The sequence below is a fragment of the Lutzomyia longipalpis genome, chromosome 4 (assembly GCF_024334085.1).
Source record: "Lutzomyia longipalpis isolate SR_M1_2022 chromosome 4, ASM2433408v1".
Lineage (NCBI taxonomy): Eukaryota > Metazoa > Arthropoda > Insecta > Diptera > Psychodidae > Lutzomyia > Lutzomyia longipalpis.
Genome location: NC_074710.1, coordinates 20,755,171 through 20,776,033, shown reverse-complemented (window position 1 = coordinate 20,776,033; position 20,863 = coordinate 20,755,171). Strand labels below are relative to the sequence as shown.

Here is a 20,863-nt window from a genome sequence, read left to right as displayed (position 1 = left end):
GAGACACGACGCGCTCGGAGCACTCAGCGATGGGCGCTCTCACGCTCTCACGTACACGGCGCGCTGCCACACACACAACCAGAAACCCCCACGAAAACGATAGGGAAAAGATTTAGGGGAAGCAGCGTTTCACAAGAGAATTTATACACTGATGGGTATTTGGTGGAATGAGTGGAGTTTGGGGGGAAATCACGACATGTTTGGCTGTGTGTGGGGAACATTTGGTTGTCTGCAGAATGGCAGCCAGACAATGCCTGAATTCAAATAGAGATTTGAGGGAAGTTTGGCGAATTTATGAGTCTGCATCGTTTTGTATGTTTAGGATATTTGAATTTCAACCGCACGGAATGCCATTAATGAATTATTGTTGATGTTAAGATTTTCAGAAAATGCGTGGAATTCGTTAAATATTTAAAAAAGAAATGTCAAAAAAAAGTGTCAAAATAGGTAATGTCAAAATATGCATCAAATTGATGTTCAAATGATTTTGAATTGATTAGATATCTTGTGATTGATTGGTTGTGATTCATTTAATAGTTTCTTCTTAGAAAAGTTTTTTTCTTTAAAAAGAGTCCTAATTACAGAAATAAGAATGCATTTTTTTAACCTATAAATTGAGAAATTCACTAAAAAATCATTACTTTCAAAAAATTAAGAAATATTAACGAAAAATTAAATATCAAATAACATCGTTTTAGGCATTCTAAAATCTTTTAAACAAATTCAAACTTCACTGAAGCGCAAGCCTTTAATTTTTTTACAGACATAACCTTACTTTTTTTTATTAAATATTTGTAATTTTAATCTATTCAGTGCAGTACCAGACTGTTTAACCTGCGTCAAAACCAGACTTACCTACATTTTTTTTCTTAAACACTTTTAGCAAGAAAACTATCCCCTCGCAGAGTTTTCCGGCATTTTCAAATATGTATTCAACCCAGCCCTGAAATTTCGTCTCGTACGAGTTCACCAGGGAAACCTTCTACCCCACATTTTGGCGCATTTCCCTTTCTCCCGCAATCCCGGAAAAGTAGGGGCATACCAGACGAGAAAATTCACGCCAGTTCTTCCCTCGCCATTGCGAGACTTTCCCCGGTCGCATTCGCCATACGGGGGCGATGCTTTCAACGAGGGTTGATTAAACTCGGCCATACACCCGCAAAAAAATGGCGTCCTCCCCACACGATGTGATTTGAATAATTTTCCACTTTTTACTTGCACCATCATGCAAAGTCATTTCGTTGGCGAATGGAAAAGTCGACGCCTTTTGCATGTTGGGGAGGGAAAGAAAATTTTTAAGGACTTCCTAATTATTTTCTGACATTTTATGAGAGCATAGCCATCCAATTTGGCGTGTAAAGGGTGTAGAGAATTAATTGTTTTGTGCATTGGAAGGATTTTTTGGAGTTAAAGGGTAAGAATTAGAATAATTTAAGAATTTTTATGTATATAGGTACCTGACAGTTGTTTACGAACGTTTGACATTTCTCTTTTGATGCAAATTTTTAATGATTGACGTTGAGTTTGACATTCCTTTTTATAACTTTCGACGTTCGTTTTAACCTTTGACGTTTATTTCCTAACGTGCGGCGATTCTTTTGTTACTTTGACGTTTCTTTTCTAGTGTTTGACATTTGTTTAAATACTTTAAATCCAACGATTTTTCTAAAAATCGACGATTTATTTCTCTAACGTGTGTCAACTCTATTCTAACTTTGACATTTCTTTCATAGCATGTGACGTTTGTTTGAACGTTTAATATTCTTTTTATAAAGTAGGACAAAAAACTGTCAAAAAAATTAAATTCTTGAAAAAATACTTCAAAATTCAAATAAAATAACGACTTTTAGCTTCAAAAAATAGCAAAAAGTAGCATGTGACGTTTGTTTGAATGTCTAATATATTTTTCTAACGATTGACGTATTATTCTTTTTTTCTTTTTGTAACGTAGGACAAAAACCTGTCAAAAAATCAAAATTCTTTTAAAAAAATACTTCAAAATTCAAATAAAATAACGATTTGAAAGCATAAAAAGCCAATTTCTGTGTGAAAATTGCATGCAGAATTAGGAAGAAATTCAAGCAAAATAGGGAGTCTCGACTTATAGCGTCGGGACGCGTGTCTGGATGGGTGGCGTACACCCACCTCCCAGGAATACTGCAGCAAGTGCTCAGAAGTGAAACATTGGGGGAAAACGAGAGCCACACACTCAACCCCAACCCCTCGTTTGATGTACGTGAACGCGGAAATTGGGGTGAATGTCCCGCACCCCGCAACGGCCCCTTGTCGCCGGTATTTGGGTCTGACAGTCATTGTGTCGGCGCGACGGCCGAGTAAGGGCGTCGTCGCCATGGAGACGCATCCTGGACGGGGAATTTGGGAAAACTACCAAGTCTAGGAGGGTTGTTGGGATCAAAAGCAGCCGAATATGCATGTTGGTTGTACATAATTTCTACTCGATGAGTCAGAGCTCAAGTACCTCCAAACGCCCCCCTATTCTAGCTCACACATTGCTCTATCTCTGACCCATTGAACTTCGACTTTTCCTGCCCAATTTGTTGGTTAGTCTTTGGACCAAAAATGCATTGATTCGAATTAAATAAGCGGTCCTCTTTGGCCTTTTCTTTTGGGGTGAAGAAAAATTGTCTCGACGCCTGTGAAGGTAAAATTGCGAGGGCAGATGAATCCCCTCGAGGGATGTTATTTGATGGGGTGTTTCTGTTGTATTTTTATTAGAGGAATCAATACTTTGTGTCTTATAGAAGGGGACTGTTCCAGAACAATCTCAAATGGGGAAGAATTAGTTTCGTCTTCTGTAAAACAGTCTGTTTTCTTTTACAAGAAAAAAGAGAAAAAAATCCTAAAATGAACGAGATTTTGTAATTTTAATCGTTTGGCGATATTATTCTACACTAAAATGAAATTCGAAGCATTAGCTCCAAAAATTTTGAGTAAATTTATAAAATAGCCCATAGTTTGGGCAAAAAATGATCAAATCTGGGGCTCAGGGTTGTACTAGTGGGACAACAAGTACAAATATTAACCCTTTCGCGTTCGTATTAAACGAAACAAATAAACATTGAAGCATTTAAATTTAATCCTTAGGAAAAATATGTTAAATTTTTGACATTTTTTTGTCTTGAAGGAATGGTTCTAGAGAGTTCTGATGTTCTAGAAAGTTGTAGAGAATTGCAAAACCTTTAATTTGATACCAAGTTGAGCAAAATCGTACAGACCGTTCAAGAGAATGGCTCTTAGAACTATGTACCTATTCAATTTCAAGAATTTTTCAAATGGCTATATCTTCTAAACGGCGACATAGATTCTCTTCATTTTCGGACTGGTGTTAGATGTTGAGTCGGGCTACAACATATCAAAATTTAAAGGAAATCTACAACAGATGTTCGGAGATATTGCCAATCAAATATTTAATTTTTAAAATAAAAGATCTGTGATGTGATATTTGAATAACGTTCTTTCTGTCAGAAGGTGGGGTTTCGGTGCAAAGTAGATTTAAATGAAGATTTACTTGAGATAATATATTAAAATAATTTTTGTTCTTAGCAACAAAGATAATCCATTTTATCAGTGATCTTACCTCATAGTGGATAGTAACGCCCCCCAAAAATATGATGAAGAAAAAATAGAAGTCGCGGCATCGAAGCGAAACTTGCAATTGCTTTGCTGCTCCACTTCGGCGCCCCAAGAGACGAAGTCAAGGTTAGGCTCTCTGGAGTTCTGGTGGCGTGTTCATTGCCAGAAATAATTGGCTTCTCTTTCACAAGAGCAATACGGAGAATTCTTCAGAACAAAAATTTCTTCTTCTCTCTACGCGAAGATCGCGAGAGACGCCAACGAGCAAAATGTGGGTCTACCATTGAGATCTCCTTCATACCGTCTCCATTGCTCGATTGAGAATTTTTAAACATGTAGGAAGAGAAAGTTATTTTAGCTGTGTTTCTTTCAGACACAGCTTTTGTGTACCGAGCAAAATCGAAAGTCGTCAGATCGGGCTCAAACTTGGGATGAGCACGAATTAGGGTCCCCACATTCCAAAAAACGTATGCGCCAAAAAAATTTTTTTTCCGGCCGGCCGTCCGGCCGTCCGTCCGGCCGTCCGGCCGGATCATAAACTTAAATTGCAAGAGAACGGTGATAGATAGAGACTTGCGGTAAACGGCAAAGTTTAAATATCGACCTGAAGAAATCCGATTATGAAGTCAAATCCACCCCCCCCGTCCCCCCGTCCGCCATTTTGAATAACCTCAAAATTTTGTTTTGCATATATCTCAGCCCCTGTAATAGCTAGAAATCTGAAATTTTGATATGTTGTAGGGGCCATCAAGAGCTTTCCAACGATACTTCATTTTCGAAAATCGGTCAAGCCGTTTAGTCAATATGGCCGTCACAATTTTTCATCGAAAATCGGCCATAACTCGAAAACGGCTTGACCGATTTTGATCAACCCGGGCTCAAATGAAAGCTCTTAACAAACCCTACAACTCTCTAGAACATCCAAAGTTTCAAAAGTGACCGCTAGGGGGCCAAAAATCAAAAACAAAATTTTCGATGAGTTTTCGATGAATATCTCGAAAACGCCATTATCGATTTGCTTCATTTTTTGATATGTTATAGTTGACTATATTATCTAGCTCCATGCCAAAAATGAAGAAAATTTATGTCGCCGTTCTCGAGATATAGCCTTCCAAAGTTTGCATGTCATATCTCGGGTTCTACAAGTCCGATTTCGACCAACTCAAGCGCAAATAAAAGGTTTCGTGAAACTCTACAAATGTCTAGAACATTGCAACTTCGAGAAATGACCGCGAGAGGCGCTAAAGTCAAAATCAAAATTTTCGAAAATTTCGAACTCGAATTTTTCGAAAACGCTATTATCGACTTACTTCACATTTTAATATGTTATAGTTGAGGTTAAGACCTTTCCAACGATAGCTAAAAATCGAAAATCTATGGAGCCGTTCCCGAGTTATGGCCTTCTAAAGATATCTTAGGAACTTCTTTCCCAGCTTTGCGGACGAATGAGAAATCTGCATGAGACGGATGCAGGTGCAATTTCAGTGAGATTCTCTCACTTGCATGTCACTGATACTGTTTCACTCGCACGGAAGGTTTTTCGCAATTTTCTCACAAATTTTCATGGTAAAATTGTGTTTTTTGTAACCCGAAAGCGATGCCGAGTCGATTGGTACATAATTCCAGCTCCAAAAATTTAAAATTCGCGCCAAAAAATGTCGTGCAAATTTCTCAAAAATTTTCGGCGAGTTGCGCCCTCTAACTTTAACTAAAAGTACCTGGGGTCCCTAAAGGCTCCAACAGATGGACGAGAAATTTCTCGTGCGGTGCGGTGCGGCGAGGATTTCGTGGCCCATCGTCGCTTCGGATTGGCCGAAAAACGTTCTCGCACTGTGCGGTGAGAGTGTGTGAGCCATCTCTCGCTTCTGATTGGCCGAAAACCTCGCCGCACCGCACCGCACGAGAAATTTCTCGTCCATCTGTTGGAGCCTTAAGCATCCACAGCGATTATGAAGCCTTTAAAATGAGTTTTTCTCGTGTATTTATGTTTTCCAGCAAATTGGCGGGATAATGTACTACATTTAACGGATTTCCTATAAAACATTTCAAACTTTCGTGAAACATGTTTCATTTTCTTCTTCTTCTTTTGTTTTGCAACAAACGTCAGTGCCTTTGCAACTTTCGCGGTATTTACATGGTGGCGTATTTTGTGCAGTGAAAAAGTGTTTATTTTCGTTATTTAGGCTTATTTTCTTGATAGATTAGTGTAAAGTAGGACGTAGATTCGCGTAGTGGTGGTGTACAGTGTGAAATACTCGTGAAGTGCAGTGAAAACTGATTAAAAAGTGCTATGAGTGTTGTGGGGAATTTGGGCGGTGCGGGGGGAAATTTGTGTTGTGCTGGAGCCCCCGCCGCGGGGGCGGGTGATTTCTTTTTTCAGGTAAGTATTTGTTACTTTCTATCCGTGTTTTAAGCTTGAAATTAAAATATTTATCAAAGTGCGTCACAAAAGTGCTCCCAAGTAAACAATTTTTTGGCTATGGAATTTTTCCGCGGAACTATTCTGCGGAATTATTTCTCAAATATTTTGCATGTAATTTTGTAGTTTTTATTCAGTTATATTTTCTTACGCATCCTGGGCCCTACAAAATTGGAAAATTTTAGTTTTCACGTGCAACAATGTGTGATTTATGAGATAAATTGCAATGAAAAACACTCGGAGTGATTCCTTTGGGACAATTAAATTATTTTCCAGCCATAGATTGTATGGGTTATGTAAGCTTGAACATTTTTCTTCACGCAAAATACAGTGCATGTCCACATTTACGAATATAATTGATTTCAAAAGAATTCTCAAGTCGAGGCAAGATTTAAAAATCATTTTTTTTCAAACTTATTACATTATTTTTGTATGAATACCTTGAAGTTGATTGACATATTATCAGTCAAATAAAAGTGTTTTTATTCAATTTACATTAATAAAAAAAAATAAAAATAGTTTTTATTTCGATATACTAATTTAAGTACATTTTTTCTCAGCACTGTATTTGATGATATGAGGGTAGAATTATGCGTTCTGGCAATTTTTGAACCTACGTGTATTTTGCTCCATTGCTCAAGCACATTTTCCAGCTAATATATTCTATCCGGACTTATTTATCAATAATTTTTGTCTTTTTTAGATAAAAAAATTTAATAAGAAACGTCATAAATAAATACCGGAAAATGTTTGAAACATGTTTCACAACCCTATGACGTGTTTCAATGAAAAACAAAAAGGGCTTTATTCATTTTATTTTAAAAAATCAGCAAGAAATGTGCAGCAAAAAATAACGTTCTTTATTGAAATATGGCTAGTAAAAAAAAATTTGGAAATGTAAAAAATAAAGACCGATAAAAAAGATTTTTTGGAAAATTCTAGATTTTCAATGTACTTTTTTTCTTTCTTTTTTCGTCTCCTTTTTTCCAAAATTAGGCACCTTCACGCGTTTGCAAAAAAAATTTCCCATCGGCCAGAATTTTAGCTGTGTTTCTTTCAGACACAGCTTTTGTGTACCGAGCAAAATCGAAAGTCGTCAGATCGGGCTCAAACTTGGGATGAGCACGAATTAGGGTCCCCACATTCCAAAAAACGTATGCGCCAAAAAAAAATTTTTTCCGGCCGTCCGTCCGTCCGTCCGTCCGGCCGTCCGTCCGGATTATAAACTTAAATTGCAAGAGAACGGTGATAGATAGAGACTTGCGGTAAACGGCAAAGTTTAAATATCGACCTGAAGAAATCCGATTATGAGGTCAAATCCACCCCCCCCACCCCCCGTCCGCCATTTTGAATAACCTCAAAATTTTGTTTTCGCTATATCTCAGCCGCTATTATAGCTAGAGGGCTGAAATTTTGATATGTTGTAGGGGCCATCAAGACCTTTCCAACGATACCTCATTTTTGAAAATCGGTCAAGCAGTTTAGTCAATATGGCCGCCACAATTTTTCATCGAAAATCGACCATAACTCGAAAACGGCTTGACCGATTTTGATCAACCCGGGGTCAAATGAAAGACCTCAACAAACCCTACAACTCTCTAGAACATCAAAAGTTTCAAAAGTGACCGCTAGGGGGCCAAAAATCAAAAACAAAATTTTCGATTACTTTTCGATGAATATCTCGAAAACGCCATTATCGATTTGCTTCATTTTTTGATATGTTATAGCTGACCATATTATCTAGCTCCATGCCAAAAATGAAGAAAATCTATGTCTCCGTTCTCGAGATATAGCCTTCCAAAGTTGGCATGTCATATCTCGGGTTCTACAAGTCCGATTTTGATCAACTCAAGTGCAAATGAAAGGTTTCGTGAAGCCCTACAAATGTCTAGAACATTGCAAGTTCGAGAAATGACCGCGAGAGGCGCTAAAGTCAAAATCAAAATTTTCGAAAATTTCGAACTCGAATATTTCGAAAATGCCATTATCGATTTACTTCATATTTTAATATATTATAGTTGAGGTTAAGACCTTTCCAACGATAGCTCAAACTCGAAAATCTATGGAGCCGTTCCCGAGATATAGCGTTTTAAAAATTTCTTGGGGGATGACTTTTCAACTTCTCCCGACTTTGCGCGTATTTAAATTAATTCGCGTTCTAGTTTGCTCTCACAAAATTGGTACACTGAAAGAAACACAGCTCCCGTAAGCTTGGTCAGCTTACCAGTACATTTCATTTCTTTTTTTTCAAGCCTCTCTTTCTCTTTGATATCTCACGAATTCTTTTGATTTTTTCTTAATGAATGATTTTATTTTTGGAAGAGTTTGTTTGAAAATAAAATTAAAAAAAAAACTTCTCCACACTCAATGTTTGAGCAATGTTTGAACAATTATTTTGAATGACAACAAAAAATATTCAAATGGAAGTGAATTAATTTAGTTTAATAGAAAGACGAATGGGTGGATGTTTAGGGCATGAAAAAAGGGCCCTTTTTTCATGTATAAAAGAGAACGCAGAAATATGGAACGAATTGGAAACACGAAAGGCGTTCATTTGGCGCGAATTGGCTCACTTTTGCTCCGAGCCTTTGCGCTTTTGTTGAGAAGCCATTGACCGCCACTGGAGGGCAATGTTTTCTAACAAATATAGCATGTGAACGCGCTTCTATTGGCGTTCCCTTAACACAGACACAACAGACACACAAACTCGCTCTAAGATACAACTAAAGAATTCCTCATGACTCTGTTTTCTCTTCTAGAGCAAACATTTTATTTTATTCAATACAGAAATTAAGAAAAAGATTTGTATGAAAAAAACAAAATGTCCTCGCGACTGCAGCGCCACTTTGACATTTTGACAGAAAGATCGCGCATTTTTGCAAAGAAAAATGTCTCAATTGGGATATTGAGATGCTGCCCATGGGCAAAAAGACAAAAAGAATCAGGCAGATCTCGATGACTTGGGGTAGAAGTATTGTGAGCAGAGTATTTTCATGCTGTCTTGTGCGGCTGTGGTGGAAATGTGGGATAAAAACGGCGCGCGAAAGGCGCGATGCACTGAATTGCATTGTGCGCCAATGTGAATGCACTTTGCCGCTGCACTCGCGAGGTCAAGGGCAATTTGGCGATTGTATCTCTTTTGTTGCAAACGCTGTGTGTGAGCGCAATTTTCGGGCACTCCTCACTTAGAAGACAAAGATTCTTCACTCTTCAGCCATTTCCACAAGCATCTGCTTTGATGGAATACTTTTTGAATGTCTTCAATACACAACGAGCATTATTTTTGTTTAAGAAATTTTATTTTTTTTTAATTAGAGCAAAAATTCAGGAGAAAGAAAATTTTATGAAAAATAAAGGGACGAATGGAAAAACCGTAAGTTTTGCTTTAAAAAATTGTATTAGACAGGGACGTAGCTAGAAATCTTTTTTACGGAATTTTTTCTATAAATTATATTTTTATTTGATTTAAAATTGTAAAAATGAATTAAAAATAATGATTTTAGGCATCGTTAAATTTAAGGACTGAAGTTACTAAAAAACATTTTGAGCCGCTTAGGTTTGCACTTTGCTAACGTTTGACATTTCTACTAATAATTTTGAAATGAAATGTAAATGAATACGAAGAAGAATGTGTTCTGATTTGTTAATAAATTCAAACAAAACTTTAAAACATAAATTTTCTTAAATATACCCTTTCTATGACACTTGAATGACGTTCAAATCCCAATTAAATGTCAAATTTCACCTATGTCACTGCGAAATGTCAAACAAACCTATCTCCAACAATCTCTAACACCTCGTCTAAATAAAACATAAAAGAATGTAGGCGAGAGGGAATGAAAGTAATATATACTCCAAAAGAGTTTCCCTTTCTAAATTTTCTTTTTGCACGCATAAATAATATCACCTGTATCACAATTCAGTGAATTTTGTTTTTTATTGACCTTCACTGAGTGTGAAAGATACATTTTTGGCCAACCAAAGAAGCGTAAAACGTCATTGTTTCATATACCTACCCAAGCCCATGTGAAAGTCCATACGAAAAATCAGCATTAGATATGGATGAGAAGTAAAAGTGAAGCAATTTTCGGGCCTTCCAAACTTTTTTTTTCACCTTCTCATTTCCGGACTATAACAGTGACCCATTAAATTTGGAAATGACGCATATTCCCGCCGAAACACACCTTTTTCCTGCCACAAATTTATTTTGTTTTTTTATCTGGTGCGAGAGGGAAAGTCCAAAAATAGGATTATTTTCCATATTTCGATGCGAGCTTCTGTGTGGAAATGAATGTGGCGGCAAGTATGTAGACAATATGGCGGAAGTGAAGCGTGAAGGAAATGCACCGAAATCCGCGTTTTTATCATTTGAGGGTCATTTTTTTGGCAAATTAAAAATAAACTCACGGAAAAGGCATTGATTGGTGCAGCAGGTTGAAAAAATCGTTACAATTCAATGAGATTTTTGGGTGCAAAGGTAAAATGCAAAAGAAATCGATTTGTGCGTGAGAAGGGTAATAAAAGATGAAACAACTTAATGTTTTATTTAATAATTGATAAAAAAGAAAAGAAAGACATAAGCTAATTGGCCAAATGTTAATTAATTTTCCTATAAACTTTATAGTTTCTTATGTTTCAGAATCATTTTGGTTTTAATTTGTTTTGAACTCTTTCGCGTTCAATCGATATTGACATTTCAAGAAAATCCAATATGGCTGCTACCGCCATATTTGAAAATAGAAAACTGAAAATGTAAAGTTATGCTGTCAAGAAAATCTGAATTTTAACACCAGGAACGGCTTGATCGATTTAGATTAAATAAACGTTCATTGAAACGATTTAATGAACTTTTTAATTTTTTAGAAAAAATTGAATGTTAATTGTTTAAAAAGAAGAAAAGTAAGAACTGATAAAGACGGACATAAAACGTCAAAAACTCAGTTCAAATTAGCAGACAAAAGCGTAGCCAAGGCGAGTATTTGAGTGTTTTAACATTCCCTAAAAGTTCGGGAACTTCTGAAGTTTAAAGAAAGTGGTGAGAATTACATTAAAAAACTGAGAAACTTAATTCTTTACGTAATTTAACGTTAGAAAAAAACCGATAAATATTAAAATAGACGTCAAACGTAATAAAAGCGTTTAACGATAGGAAATATGTATGCTAATTATTGAAAAATTAATATTAAAAAATGTCAAACGTTAGAAAATAGAAATGTCAAGTAGTTTATATATTTTAATTTTTTTAATACATCCCTGTAATTAGCTATTCTTTTACACTGACTACCCATTCTTAGTTAATTCTCCCGGAAGGACATAGCACCCTACATATCCCCTTTACAAAACTCTTGACAGAATCAGACATTCTAACTTTGTAAAATCACCACTAGAGGTGCTCAAATCGGAAACTAATTTAACACGAAAGCGCTTTTTTAATGAAATTCAAATTCAACCGTTTTTGAATATGAATACATAACCTAAAAATCTAAAATTAGAGAAGAAGTAAAAATTAAATAATTTCCTTTCATAGTTTTTTTTCTAGTCAGCGACTCAACAAAAAAAAAACAAATCTATGCTCTCAGTATCAATGAGAAAATTTTGCAATTCATCTGTCTGTCGACATGCATTAAGCTAAATTGATTGCCTCATCGCAGGCAATACTGAGAATTCTCTCTATATGTCCTGTCCACCCCATCCATCCCTTTTTTGCTGTGAATATGAAATTCTGCTTGAGAACGAGATGGCGCCAACATTTCTTTGGCAAAAGTGTGAGCGAGAGGGAAATTTAGGAGAGTAGGGGTGAGTGCGTCACACGCGAGAGCCGCTTGGGAGCAAACGCGAGAGAGAGAGAGGGGCCTTCAGTATGCCAAGCTTCACGCATACTCTCTTGTTGTCTGGGTAAATGGGGGAGGTGTGGCGCGGCCGAAGGAGGGTGAGTTGCTCGACTTTTGAGTTATGAGGGTCAGGAAGACGCATGCGTCAGATTGCAAGGTCGACGAACGCTCCCTGATCGGAGGATGAGGCGCGAGTTCACCCACGCTTTCGCCCACTCACCACCCCCACAGCATGCCCGGTCTCTGTGCTGCTTCGCTCTTCCACAAGGGCCCTCGAAGGACGCCCTTCCGCAACCGACAATGACATTGAACCGACATCTACTGGAGGATTGCGTCAAAATGGAAAACATACATATGTCTCTTCATGGCAGAAAAAATTGATTATTATATTTTATTTCTCAAGGGTGGATCATTAAAATAACAAATTTTTTTTAAAAAAATACGTTAATATTGACATTTCGTAGCAGATGACAGAAGGGATAAACATTTGTCAAATCAGTGCTGTCAAAAAGCGATTTGATTAAAAAAATATATTTTTGTAAAAATCCTTTAATTAAGAAAGCAACGACCCCAGATGGAAGAAAAAACCCGAATAAAATCCACTAAAGTCACCCCCAAAATCCCCAAAAGCTGAGAAAGTTCATTAAATATTCCACAAGCGGAATCGCCAAGTGGAAGCACATCAATCGATCGTTGGTTGGGGTGGAGGAAGACAGAAAAAGAAAAAGCCCTCCCGGCGGACTTATTTTCACCCTGATGGACTGAAAGGTGAAAGGTCAATGTCACCCTCCCCCTGCGCCGAAGCCCCTCAAGCCGGGACTATTTTTGGGGTGAAGGGGGACTTCGGGGACGCCGCAAATGCAACACCCGCCACCGGGGACGTTGTAAATCAATCAGGGGCAATGACAATTCCATACTTCGATATGGGGGAGATTGTGAGGAGGGATAATACCTCCTCTCGCCCCAATGGCAATTATTCACCCAGGCAGATGATGGGGGAATTGAACGAGGGTTTTTTTTTGTCCATTAGAGACAATTTATTTGCTAAGAGATTGCTTTTTTTCCTTTTTTTTTTTAAACTATAAGACATTTTTAGAAGTCTTTTTGCGGTTTTTTACATTTTTTTGGGCAGCCATTTTGTTTAATTTAAAGATTTAAATTTTTAGTAAAATTTTCAAAGAATTTTTTGAGGTTAGAATTTTTGTGAAATTCACTAAATTTCCAAAGAAAAAGGAGCAGTTTTTCTTATTTTTGCTGTTTAAAATATTTCATTTTTGCTTTTTTAGTTATTGTAATTGATCAGTAGAATGTGAATTTGGGGATTAATCTGTGGAAGAAAAGATAAAATTCAATGAAAATTAAAAATAATTTAAAAGTCTCCATTTTTGTTAAATATTCTTTGCTTAAAAAAATATTCGAACTTTTCATATTCTTGACCATTTCTAACACAAAATAGAGCTCTGAGGCTGGTCTTTACAAGGGAATGAGAAGGTTGAATTGATTTATAGAATAACCTCCTTCTTCGCCTTTAGTTCTCCGATTTTGATTAATAAACTACAATTGGAAAGAACAAGTTTTCCTCTTACCGTTCAAGACATTCAAGACGTTCAAGATTAAATGAAAAAAAAAATATGAGTAAAATTGAAAAGTTCGTGTTTTTGCATAAATTTCTTTTTATTTAACCGAGTTTGATCGAAAAATTACATTTTCTGACTAAATGGAATAATCTTCTGATCAAATCGAAGATTTTTGCAGACCAAAAACACTAATTTTCTGATCAAGAAACAACCCGCATTTCACATTCGTTTTTCTCCTAAAATACATCGAAAATTTCGATCATGAAACATGTTTTGTGTGTTTTGTGATGTTCTCTTTGAGGAAATTAATCCATTTTCTTCATCAGCAATGCGGAATATTTTTTTCTGGCAGCCTCAATATTTTTTCTTCATTGTTTACGACTTAACGGAAATTCAAAATACTTCCGATCGGAGCGCCATCTGAAACATTGACAACCGGGAAGGGAATGAAATATCAAAGAAAAAATATTTATTTTTCAACAAAATAAACCAATTTATTGACTATTTCAAGCATTGTGGTTCAATTTAAAAGTAAAAGCATTATTACAGAGACATTTTAAAGCTAAGACAGTCCATAAATTGTGAAAATTCTCAGCAATGAACATGAAAATTGAAACTAGAATTTTCCTAATGTTTCTACGACGTTTCTGCATGTAATTATCGCCTTTTCAGCTGTGCGAGTTTGCTAAATTTTCATTTGTAGCTGCTTCATGAAGAATGGAGCTGGAAAAAGAAGAAAATTCATGCTAAAATGAGGCATAAAAACATAACCTCAAAGGGAAAACCAACCTATCCTTATTGCAGCACAAAGGACGAGAAAGGAAACAACGTTTTGATTAACAGCCGACCTTACTCTTCGTTTCTCCTCAAGAGGATCCACCTGGGGCAAAGCATTAAGCCTGAACATGACTTTATGAGGGATTTTCACCAAGAAAAAGCAGAAAATTCACGATAAAAACAAGAATTTCTCGTATTTCTGAATGAATCCCGCGGGAAATCTCGCAAACGAGGAATTTTCTTGCAGAAACGAAAATTTCACGAAAACTCCCCGAAGTTGAGGAAAAATCAAAACAAACTTCAAGAAAACTTATTAAAAATTGAATTTTTAGAGGAAAATTAAATTGATTTTTCATTAAAATGTTATCGTCAATGGTGAAGGAGCATCAAGCAAAGCAGGTGGCTAGAAAGGAAGAACAAGGTGAGTCTAAAACAAAGGAAAATCTCGATTTTTAATCATTTTCTGTTAATTTTCTTTCCCAGATCAAAGAAGAAAAGCTGCGATTGCTTCCTCAAATGAGCTCACTCAAGCTCTTGTGGATCACTTAAACGTTGGGTAAGATGTTCTGGATTAATTAGAATCTTATAAGAAACTCCAAAAAAACATCAAAACTTGAAATTTTTCTTCAAACTCGCAAGCTTTTCAATACAAACAGCAGCAGTATAGTAATTGATCAATTTTGACATTTCTCTGACTTCAGCGTTGCCCAGGCCTACTTGAATCAAAAGAAACTCGATGCGGAGGCAAAACAACTCCATGTGGGGGCTACAAATTTCGCCAAACAAACACAACAGTGGCTCCTGCTGATTGAGGGGTTCAGTAGTGCCCTCAAAGAGCTGGGAGATGTTGAAAATTGGGCAAGAAGTATTGAGAATGATCTGAGAAGTGTTACAAGTGCCCTTGAAATAGCCTACAGAAGCGCCAGGGAAAATCATTAAGAGAAAATTCCAATTATATGTATATAGAAATGTGATTGTTTTATTTGTTCTGCTTATTGTATTTGCAATAAATCATTAATAAGATTAGTTTTTCCTTTGTTTTTCTTCAAGTTAGTAGAAGCAGCAGAAGATTTTTTAAAAATTATTTCTCATTTTATCTCCAAATTAGCTTCTAATTTACCTTCTTTCCATACAAATTTAATTTTTTTTTAACCAAAAAAAATCGTTTTATAACTAATCGAACGTTTAGCAAAAGCTCTTTGCCTTTTTTCCAATATTATGATTTCTAGCAGTTTTTTGTTTGCTTGCTGGTCTCTCATTTTCTTATCAGTTTTCTTTACATTCTTAGAATTTTGTCTCGGTAAAGCGGACCACGCACGCAATGCGATAAAAGCTCCTCAAAACGCACACAGTGCAGCAGAGAAGACAAAAAAATATTTTGAGGTTGGTGGCAGTTGAAGGGTTCAGTGTGATCTTGCATCAGATTCCTTCTGAGAAGCTTCTGACTCATCAGATTTTTCTTTTGTGGCAGGAAAATTCGAAGCAAGGATGGTTGTTCACACGCAGGAACTCCTGGAGGTTGCGTCAAAGTTGGCGGATCAGGAGAATATGAGGGCAACTGTCAAGGGTAGTGCTAAAGGTGCCCTTGTGTGTGGTGCTGGAGCCTTTATTGGGGGAATTTTGGGGGGTCCAGTCGGGCTAGCTGTGGGTGGAACAGCAGGAGCATGCACAGCAGCCTACATGGCCAAAGGTAAGAACTGTTGTCATTCATCCTTTTCCATCTTTTTCGAGATTTCTTGGAGTTCTTTCATCATTAGAAAGATCAGTGTACTCAATCCCAGCTGACCTTCAAGATTTTGAAGTACGCGTTGCATTATTTTTCGTTATTCGTAAGTGGTTTTGTCTTGGAGGGAAAAATAAATGTCTTTGTCAGCTGGGTTCTGGAAATTATTTTCAAGTGAAATTAAAACATTAATAACCCGGCCCCTTGAACGATTTAAACCAATTCGAATTATTTAAAATTCAGATATTTTCACAATTTTAAACGATTTTTATCATTTTTACAAAGAAAAAAATGCAAAAATCCTTCCAAAAAAGCCTCCATCTTGAAATATGTATTTTACTTTTCTAACCTCTAAAGCGTGCTTGTTGACGTAGTTTGTCATTGAGAAACCTTCATTATCTGCAAAAATATTTTCTTTTTGTCTTTATTCAGGCAAATTCCGCCCTGTTAGTCAAATAATAATGCATGATATGACACTGAGGCAACGGCAGGAGCTTGCTGATCATCTTCAGCGAGCAATTCAGGATATTGACGCGGGTGACGTCATGATTGCCATTTCCTTGGTGATGGGCAATCCAAACATGCAGAAGGCCATCCTTAGCACCGTGGCGCGGTACATTACAAATCAAATGCATCTCCAAGTAATTGATTAAGGAGAAACTTTGTTCTAGACTCTAGCTAGAAGTTCTCTTATTGGGGAACTTCATTTTGTGGTGCCTTTTGCATGTCTCTCTAAGATAAGAAAAAAAGTGAATATGATTTTTTTATTTAGAAAAAATTTACAAAATTCTGTAATTTTTATTGGAGATTATAGGGAAGTTTTGTAGTTAATTTAAAGAATAAATTTGTTGATTTCTATAAAATTGGAATTTTTATTTAATTTAAGTTAGGTTAAGTGCTTTAAAAGACGCATAAAGAACATAACCTCCATAACAATCTCGTCTAATTCAACATGGCTGACAATGTAAGTAATCTTCTGCCTCTACTAGCTTGTAAAAAAATCCTTTTTAATTAATTTCACAATTTACTTTTCAAAGCTTTCGACATGCGATTTACAATGAAGCGCCAAAGGATATTTAGAATGATTCGCTTAACGGACAAATTTCCCATAGCAATGGCGAGTATCACATCGACATTTCCAATGTTTTTAAGTCCAATACGTAGAAGTTCAGCGAGCTCTTCACGTTGTTCATCAGTCAAAGCGTGTTTTATAAAGTAACTTACTGATTGAAAGTCTGCAAAAAGACAAAAATCAAGAGGAAAAGGTTATAATCTGACTTAAAGTCGAAACGCTTTACTAATATTTATAAAATTTGATATTTTTTGCGCAAAATAGCATTTCAGCGCCACTGCGGCAAAAAACGAAAGCTTCATTTACCATTAGGCTGGATGCAGCCTAATGTAGTTATAAAATGCTTTGTGAGTTTCCAGAATTCACCACCATGAGTATTCATAAGACGAGGGCGCTGATTGTTAATTTTATAGCATTCAAATAACGATCTATAATAACACAAAGATGGCGGCAGAAGTTACTTACTTTCAAAGGATTTTCCATTCAAGCGGTTTTTGGACTCTAGAAGTAATTCCCCAAATACAGCCTCAGCTTTATCAAAGAGAACACCTTTCAGGTAAGGCTGTAATTTAGCCATCAAGTTAACTTGATCACCTAACGTGGATGCTGCAAGCAGAATCTCCTCCGAAGGAATTTCAGCCATTTTCTTGTTGATGACTTTCGCGAACACTTTCCACGTTTTTTATCAATCAAAATGGCAAAAAAGTAATTATTTAGAGATAAAAGGGAAATCCCCCTTCTCAGTGCTCAAGGTTCATTCTCAATCAGAAAGTTCGTTACTTTCTTGTAGTTTTGACATTAATTCAAAATTTCTAATGAAACTAAAATAAATCGTTAGAAACTCTAACGTGGTATGAGCACGTGTTTCTGTTTATATTTTGATTCTCAAAATCTCAATTTTCTGCCTCCAAAATGACATCCAAAGGCAACTGCCCGCTCAAATTTAAACTCCTGGCCAAGTGTAGTGTCACCAAGGCACGCGTGGGGGTCATTAATCTTCTCCATAGCGATGTTTCCACGCCTGTTTTTATGCCGGTTGGAACGAAAGTAAGTCCAGCGCATCCGGATTAGTCAGACCTCATCTGTAGAATCAACTATTTGTTATGAATTCAATCTCTATTTGACAGGGTTCGATGAAGGGACTCCTTCAGCAGCAACTTTATGCCCTCAATTGCGAAATAATGCTCAGCAATACCTACCACTTGGGGTTGAAGCCGGTAACAGAAGATTTTTTTTTAAATTCAGAAGGATTCTTTTAAACGTGTTTTGAGTACTTTCAGGGCATTGAGACGTTGAAGAAAGCAGGAGGATTGCATAAATTCATGAATTGGTCACGGAGTCTCCTCACCGATTCAGGAGGATTTCAGATGGTTTCCCTTCTGAAGTTGGCTGAAATCACGGAGAACGGTGTCAAATTCCAAACTCCCTATTCCAATGATGATGCCGAACTCACTCTTACCCCAGAACATTCCATTGAGATTCAGAACGCCATTGGAGCTGACATTGCCATGCAGCTGGATGATGGTGAGGATTCCTTCTGTTTCTCTATTTAAACTGGAAGAGAAATCATGAGAACGTTTCGCGTTGGCTTTCTTTCCGTTGTTGCGGATTCCCTTCAAAACTCCCTCATCTTTTGCCTCATTATTCCTTTCTTCTGTTTCGCTCATGATCATTACCTATTCGACTTACAAGGAAGAATCTTCCAACCTCCTCAATTCTTTATCCAACCCACTCTATAGAAGTTTAAAAAAAACTCTCACCTCGATGAAAAATGCCGTCCTTAACTTCAAAATTTTCACTGAGAAAATCTTCCATTGCGATAGAAATCATCCCAGTTTATTGTCCAGATCCAGACGTTTCCAAAACATGGTCATTACCCTTTGTAGCTCAAATAGAACCAGAGTTAGAACGATTTAAAAAAAATCAAATATCTCAAATATAAAAATAAAGATTAAGTTAACCCCTTTCGCGTCCATTGGGTCACACGTAGACTCAAATGTGAAACATTTGATTTTCCTAAACTTTACTTTAATTTAATTGTTTTTCCAACTCAGACAAGTGTTAAATTTACTCACAATTTGATTGTAATAAATTTTCCTCTCCTCACAGCCACTGAGGAAGGCACTGTCTTGTGCCGAAAGCTCTGGCAGAATTGCGCGTTTAATTCTGAACTGAGATTTCATTTCCGACGCTGACCGGAGGAAAAGTAAAATTTTCCATTTCACTTACTCACATTCTTCTGGCTTCAACAGATTGTCACCTACGCATCAGACTAACTTTTGCCGCCAAAATAATTCATTTTCCCCACATTTTCTTTCTTACCACTCAAATTCACCATCATGTTTCACTAATGCACGCCACAATTCAAACTAAATGTTTTTGAATCAAGTGGATTCATTAACTGATTTTTTAATGGTGTTATCGTACCGAAGTATAACGATAGAATGTACAAATCATTAAAATATCATCCTGAAAGGCTTGATAGTTAGGTAAATTCGAAGCAAAAGACTAGGCACTGTAGGCAGTGCTCGAAACAGGCTAGAAACTTAAAAATTGGCATGAATGTTTCTTATGGCACATAAAGAAAGGAAAATGAGCGCGGTTTGATTTCGTCCGTTAAAAAGCATATGGCGACCAAGTCTCAAAATGGCGTCTTTTTGAGCTATAATATAATTTTAATTAGGTATGACGTAGGTGGCTGAAATTATAGCTGATATTAAGACCTTTAACAAAACGTATAAGGACTTATCTTCCTGATGCTGTCCTTAATGGAAAATTCTTTATTTTTAGTCGTAAAGACCACAACTCGTGGACCACGAGTTGAGGAAGCCATGCACAGGACAGTCCGTTGGCTTGATCGTTGTCTCAAGGCACACAGTCGAGACTCTGAGCAGAGCGTCTTTCCCATCGTTCAGGGGGGTCTGGAACCCGATCTCCGGCGTACGTGTACGCAACTCCTGACCGAACGTGCCTGCCGGGGGTTTGCCGTTGGTGGACTTAGCGGGGGTGAGAGTAAGAGCGAGTTCTGGCCTGTGGTGCGTCTCTGTGCTGAATTGCTGCCCGAAGATAAGCCTCGCTACCTCATGGGCGTGGGTTTTGCAGCTGATCTCGTTGTCTGTGTTGCTCTGGGCATTGATATGTTTGACTGTGTCTTCCCCACAAGAACAGCCGTGAGTTCTACCGGAAGAAGTCTTCCCTTTTTAGGCCCTTTTTCAAATCTTTTCAATTAATAACGAAATTCCTTTTAGCGCTTCGGGTGCGCTCTGGTGCGAAGTGGACAACTGAATTTGAAGCAAAAGACCTTTGCTAAGGACCTCCGTCCAATTGACGAGACCTGCTTGTGCTCAACATGCAAATCCTACACAAGGGCTTACCTCCATCACATTGTAACGCTGGAACCGGTGGCTTGTAGCATCCTCACCGTGCACAATGTTGCCTTCCAGTTGCGCCTCATGAGTGAGATCAGGGAAGCCATTGTGAAGGATGACTTCCCCAATTTCATTCGGAACTTCATGAAGGAACATTTTGCCGGGAGAGATGTACCCCAGTGGATTGTAGATGCCCTAAAATCAGTCAACGTGGAGTTGTAGTGAACTTCAATTTTTTTCACATTCTCTTATATTTAAATAAAATGTATTTAATTACAGTGTTGGATATAATGGAACTGTATAAATCACTTTTTGAAATAAAAACTATTTATCACAACTTGCAGAAACAAGAAGGAATTATTGATTCAAAAATTTGTTTTTCAAAATGGCGGCAAATGTTTTTCAAATTTCAGAACCGCTGTCTTCTGGGTTTTCTGTAAATTAAAATAAAAGTTATGGTAAAGAAAGATGGCTGAATGTCTTATTCCTCACATTTTCAAAC

The 20,863-nt window shown here is 37.0% G+C and overlaps 4 protein-coding genes across 4 annotated transcripts; 3 read left to right on the top strand and 1 right to left on the bottom strand.

The window, feature by feature from the left end:
* The first annotated feature begins 14,451 nt into the window (after positions 1-14,451).
* LOC129794799 (biogenesis of lysosome-related organelles complex 1 subunit 1) lies at positions 14,452-15,224 on the top strand. Its single transcript, XM_055835667.1, has 3 exons — positions 14,452-14,619; positions 14,682-14,754; positions 14,900-15,224. The coding sequence occupies exons 1-3, from the start codon at positions 14,559-14,561 to the stop codon at positions 15,135-15,137; spliced, it is 372 nt and encodes a 123-aa protein (XP_055691642.1). The 5' UTR covers positions 14,452-14,558; the 3' UTR covers positions 15,138-15,224.
* Positions 15,225-15,415: 191 nt separating this feature from the next.
* Positions 15,416-16,784, top strand: LOC129794797 (protein C19orf12 homolog). The gene is made up of 3 exons (XM_055835665.1): positions 15,416-15,581; positions 15,670-15,888; positions 16,354-16,784. Exons 2-3 carry the CDS (start codon positions 15,687-15,689, stop codon positions 16,572-16,574), a joined length of 423 nt encoding a protein of 140 aa, XP_055691640.1. The 5' UTR covers positions 15,416-15,581; positions 15,670-15,686; the 3' UTR covers positions 16,575-16,784.
* Positions 16,771-17,799, bottom strand: LOC129794798 (uncharacterized). The gene is made up of 2 exons (XM_055835666.1): positions 17,459-17,799; positions 16,771-17,156 (listed from the first exon to the last, which is right to left on the bottom strand). Exons 1-2 carry the CDS (start codon positions 17,634-17,636, stop codon positions 16,939-16,941), a joined length of 396 nt encoding a protein of 131 aa, XP_055691641.1. The 5' UTR covers positions 17,637-17,799; the 3' UTR covers positions 16,771-16,938.
* Positions 17,800-17,905: 106 nt separating this feature from the next.
* On the top strand, positions 17,906-20,708 carry LOC129794796 (queuine tRNA-ribosyltransferase catalytic subunit). Its single transcript, XM_055835663.1, has 5 exons — positions 17,906-18,040; positions 18,121-18,210; positions 18,274-18,517; positions 19,784-20,163; positions 20,242-20,708. Exons 1-5 carry the CDS (start codon positions 17,906-17,908, stop codon positions 20,581-20,583), a joined length of 1,191 nt encoding a protein of 396 aa, XP_055691638.1. The 3' UTR covers positions 20,584-20,708.
* The last annotated feature ends 155 nt before the right edge of the window (positions 20,709-20,863 follow it).

Excerpts from the sequence above, each read along its gene's own strand:
- LOC129794796 (XM_055835663.1), top strand. The coding sequence starts at position 17,906 with ATGACATCCAAAGGCAACTGCCCGCTCAAATTTAAACTCCTGGCCAAG. Across the intron at positions 18,041-18,120 it reads TTATGCCGGTTGGAACGAAA|GGTTCGATGAAGGGACTCCT; the intron begins GTAAGTCCAGCG and ends TCTATTTGACAG. Across the intron at positions 18,211-18,273 it reads ACCACTTGGGGTTGAAGCCG|GGCATTGAGACGTTGAAGAA; the intron begins GTAACAGAAGAT and ends GAGTACTTTCAG.
- LOC129794799 (XM_055835667.1), top strand. The coding sequence starts at position 14,559 with ATGTTATCGTCAATGGTGAAGGAGCATCAAGCAAAGCAGGTGGCTAGA. Across the intron at positions 14,620-14,681 it reads GGCTAGAAAGGAAGAACAAG|ATCAAAGAAGAAAAGCTGCG; the intron begins GTGAGTCTAAAA and ends TTTCTTTCCCAG. Across the intron at positions 14,755-14,899 it reads GTGGATCACTTAAACGTTGG|CGTTGCCCAGGCCTACTTGA; the intron begins GTAAGATGTTCT and ends CTCTGACTTCAG.
- LOC129794798 (XM_055835666.1), bottom strand. The coding sequence starts at position 17,636 with ATGGCTGAAATTCCTTCGGAGGAGATTCTGCTTGCAGCATCCACGTTA. Across the intron at positions 17,157-17,458 it reads GAATGGAAAATCCTTTGAAA|ACTTTCAATCAGTAAGTTAC; the intron begins GTAAGTAACTTC and ends GTCTTTTTGCAG.
- LOC129794797 (XM_055835665.1), top strand. The coding sequence starts at position 15,687 with ATGGTTGTTCACACGCAGGAACTCCTGGAGGTTGCGTCAAAGTTGGCG. Across the intron at positions 15,889-16,353 it reads AGCAGCCTACATGGCCAAAG|GCAAATTCCGCCCTGTTAGT; the intron begins GTAAGAACTGTT and ends GTCTTTATTCAG.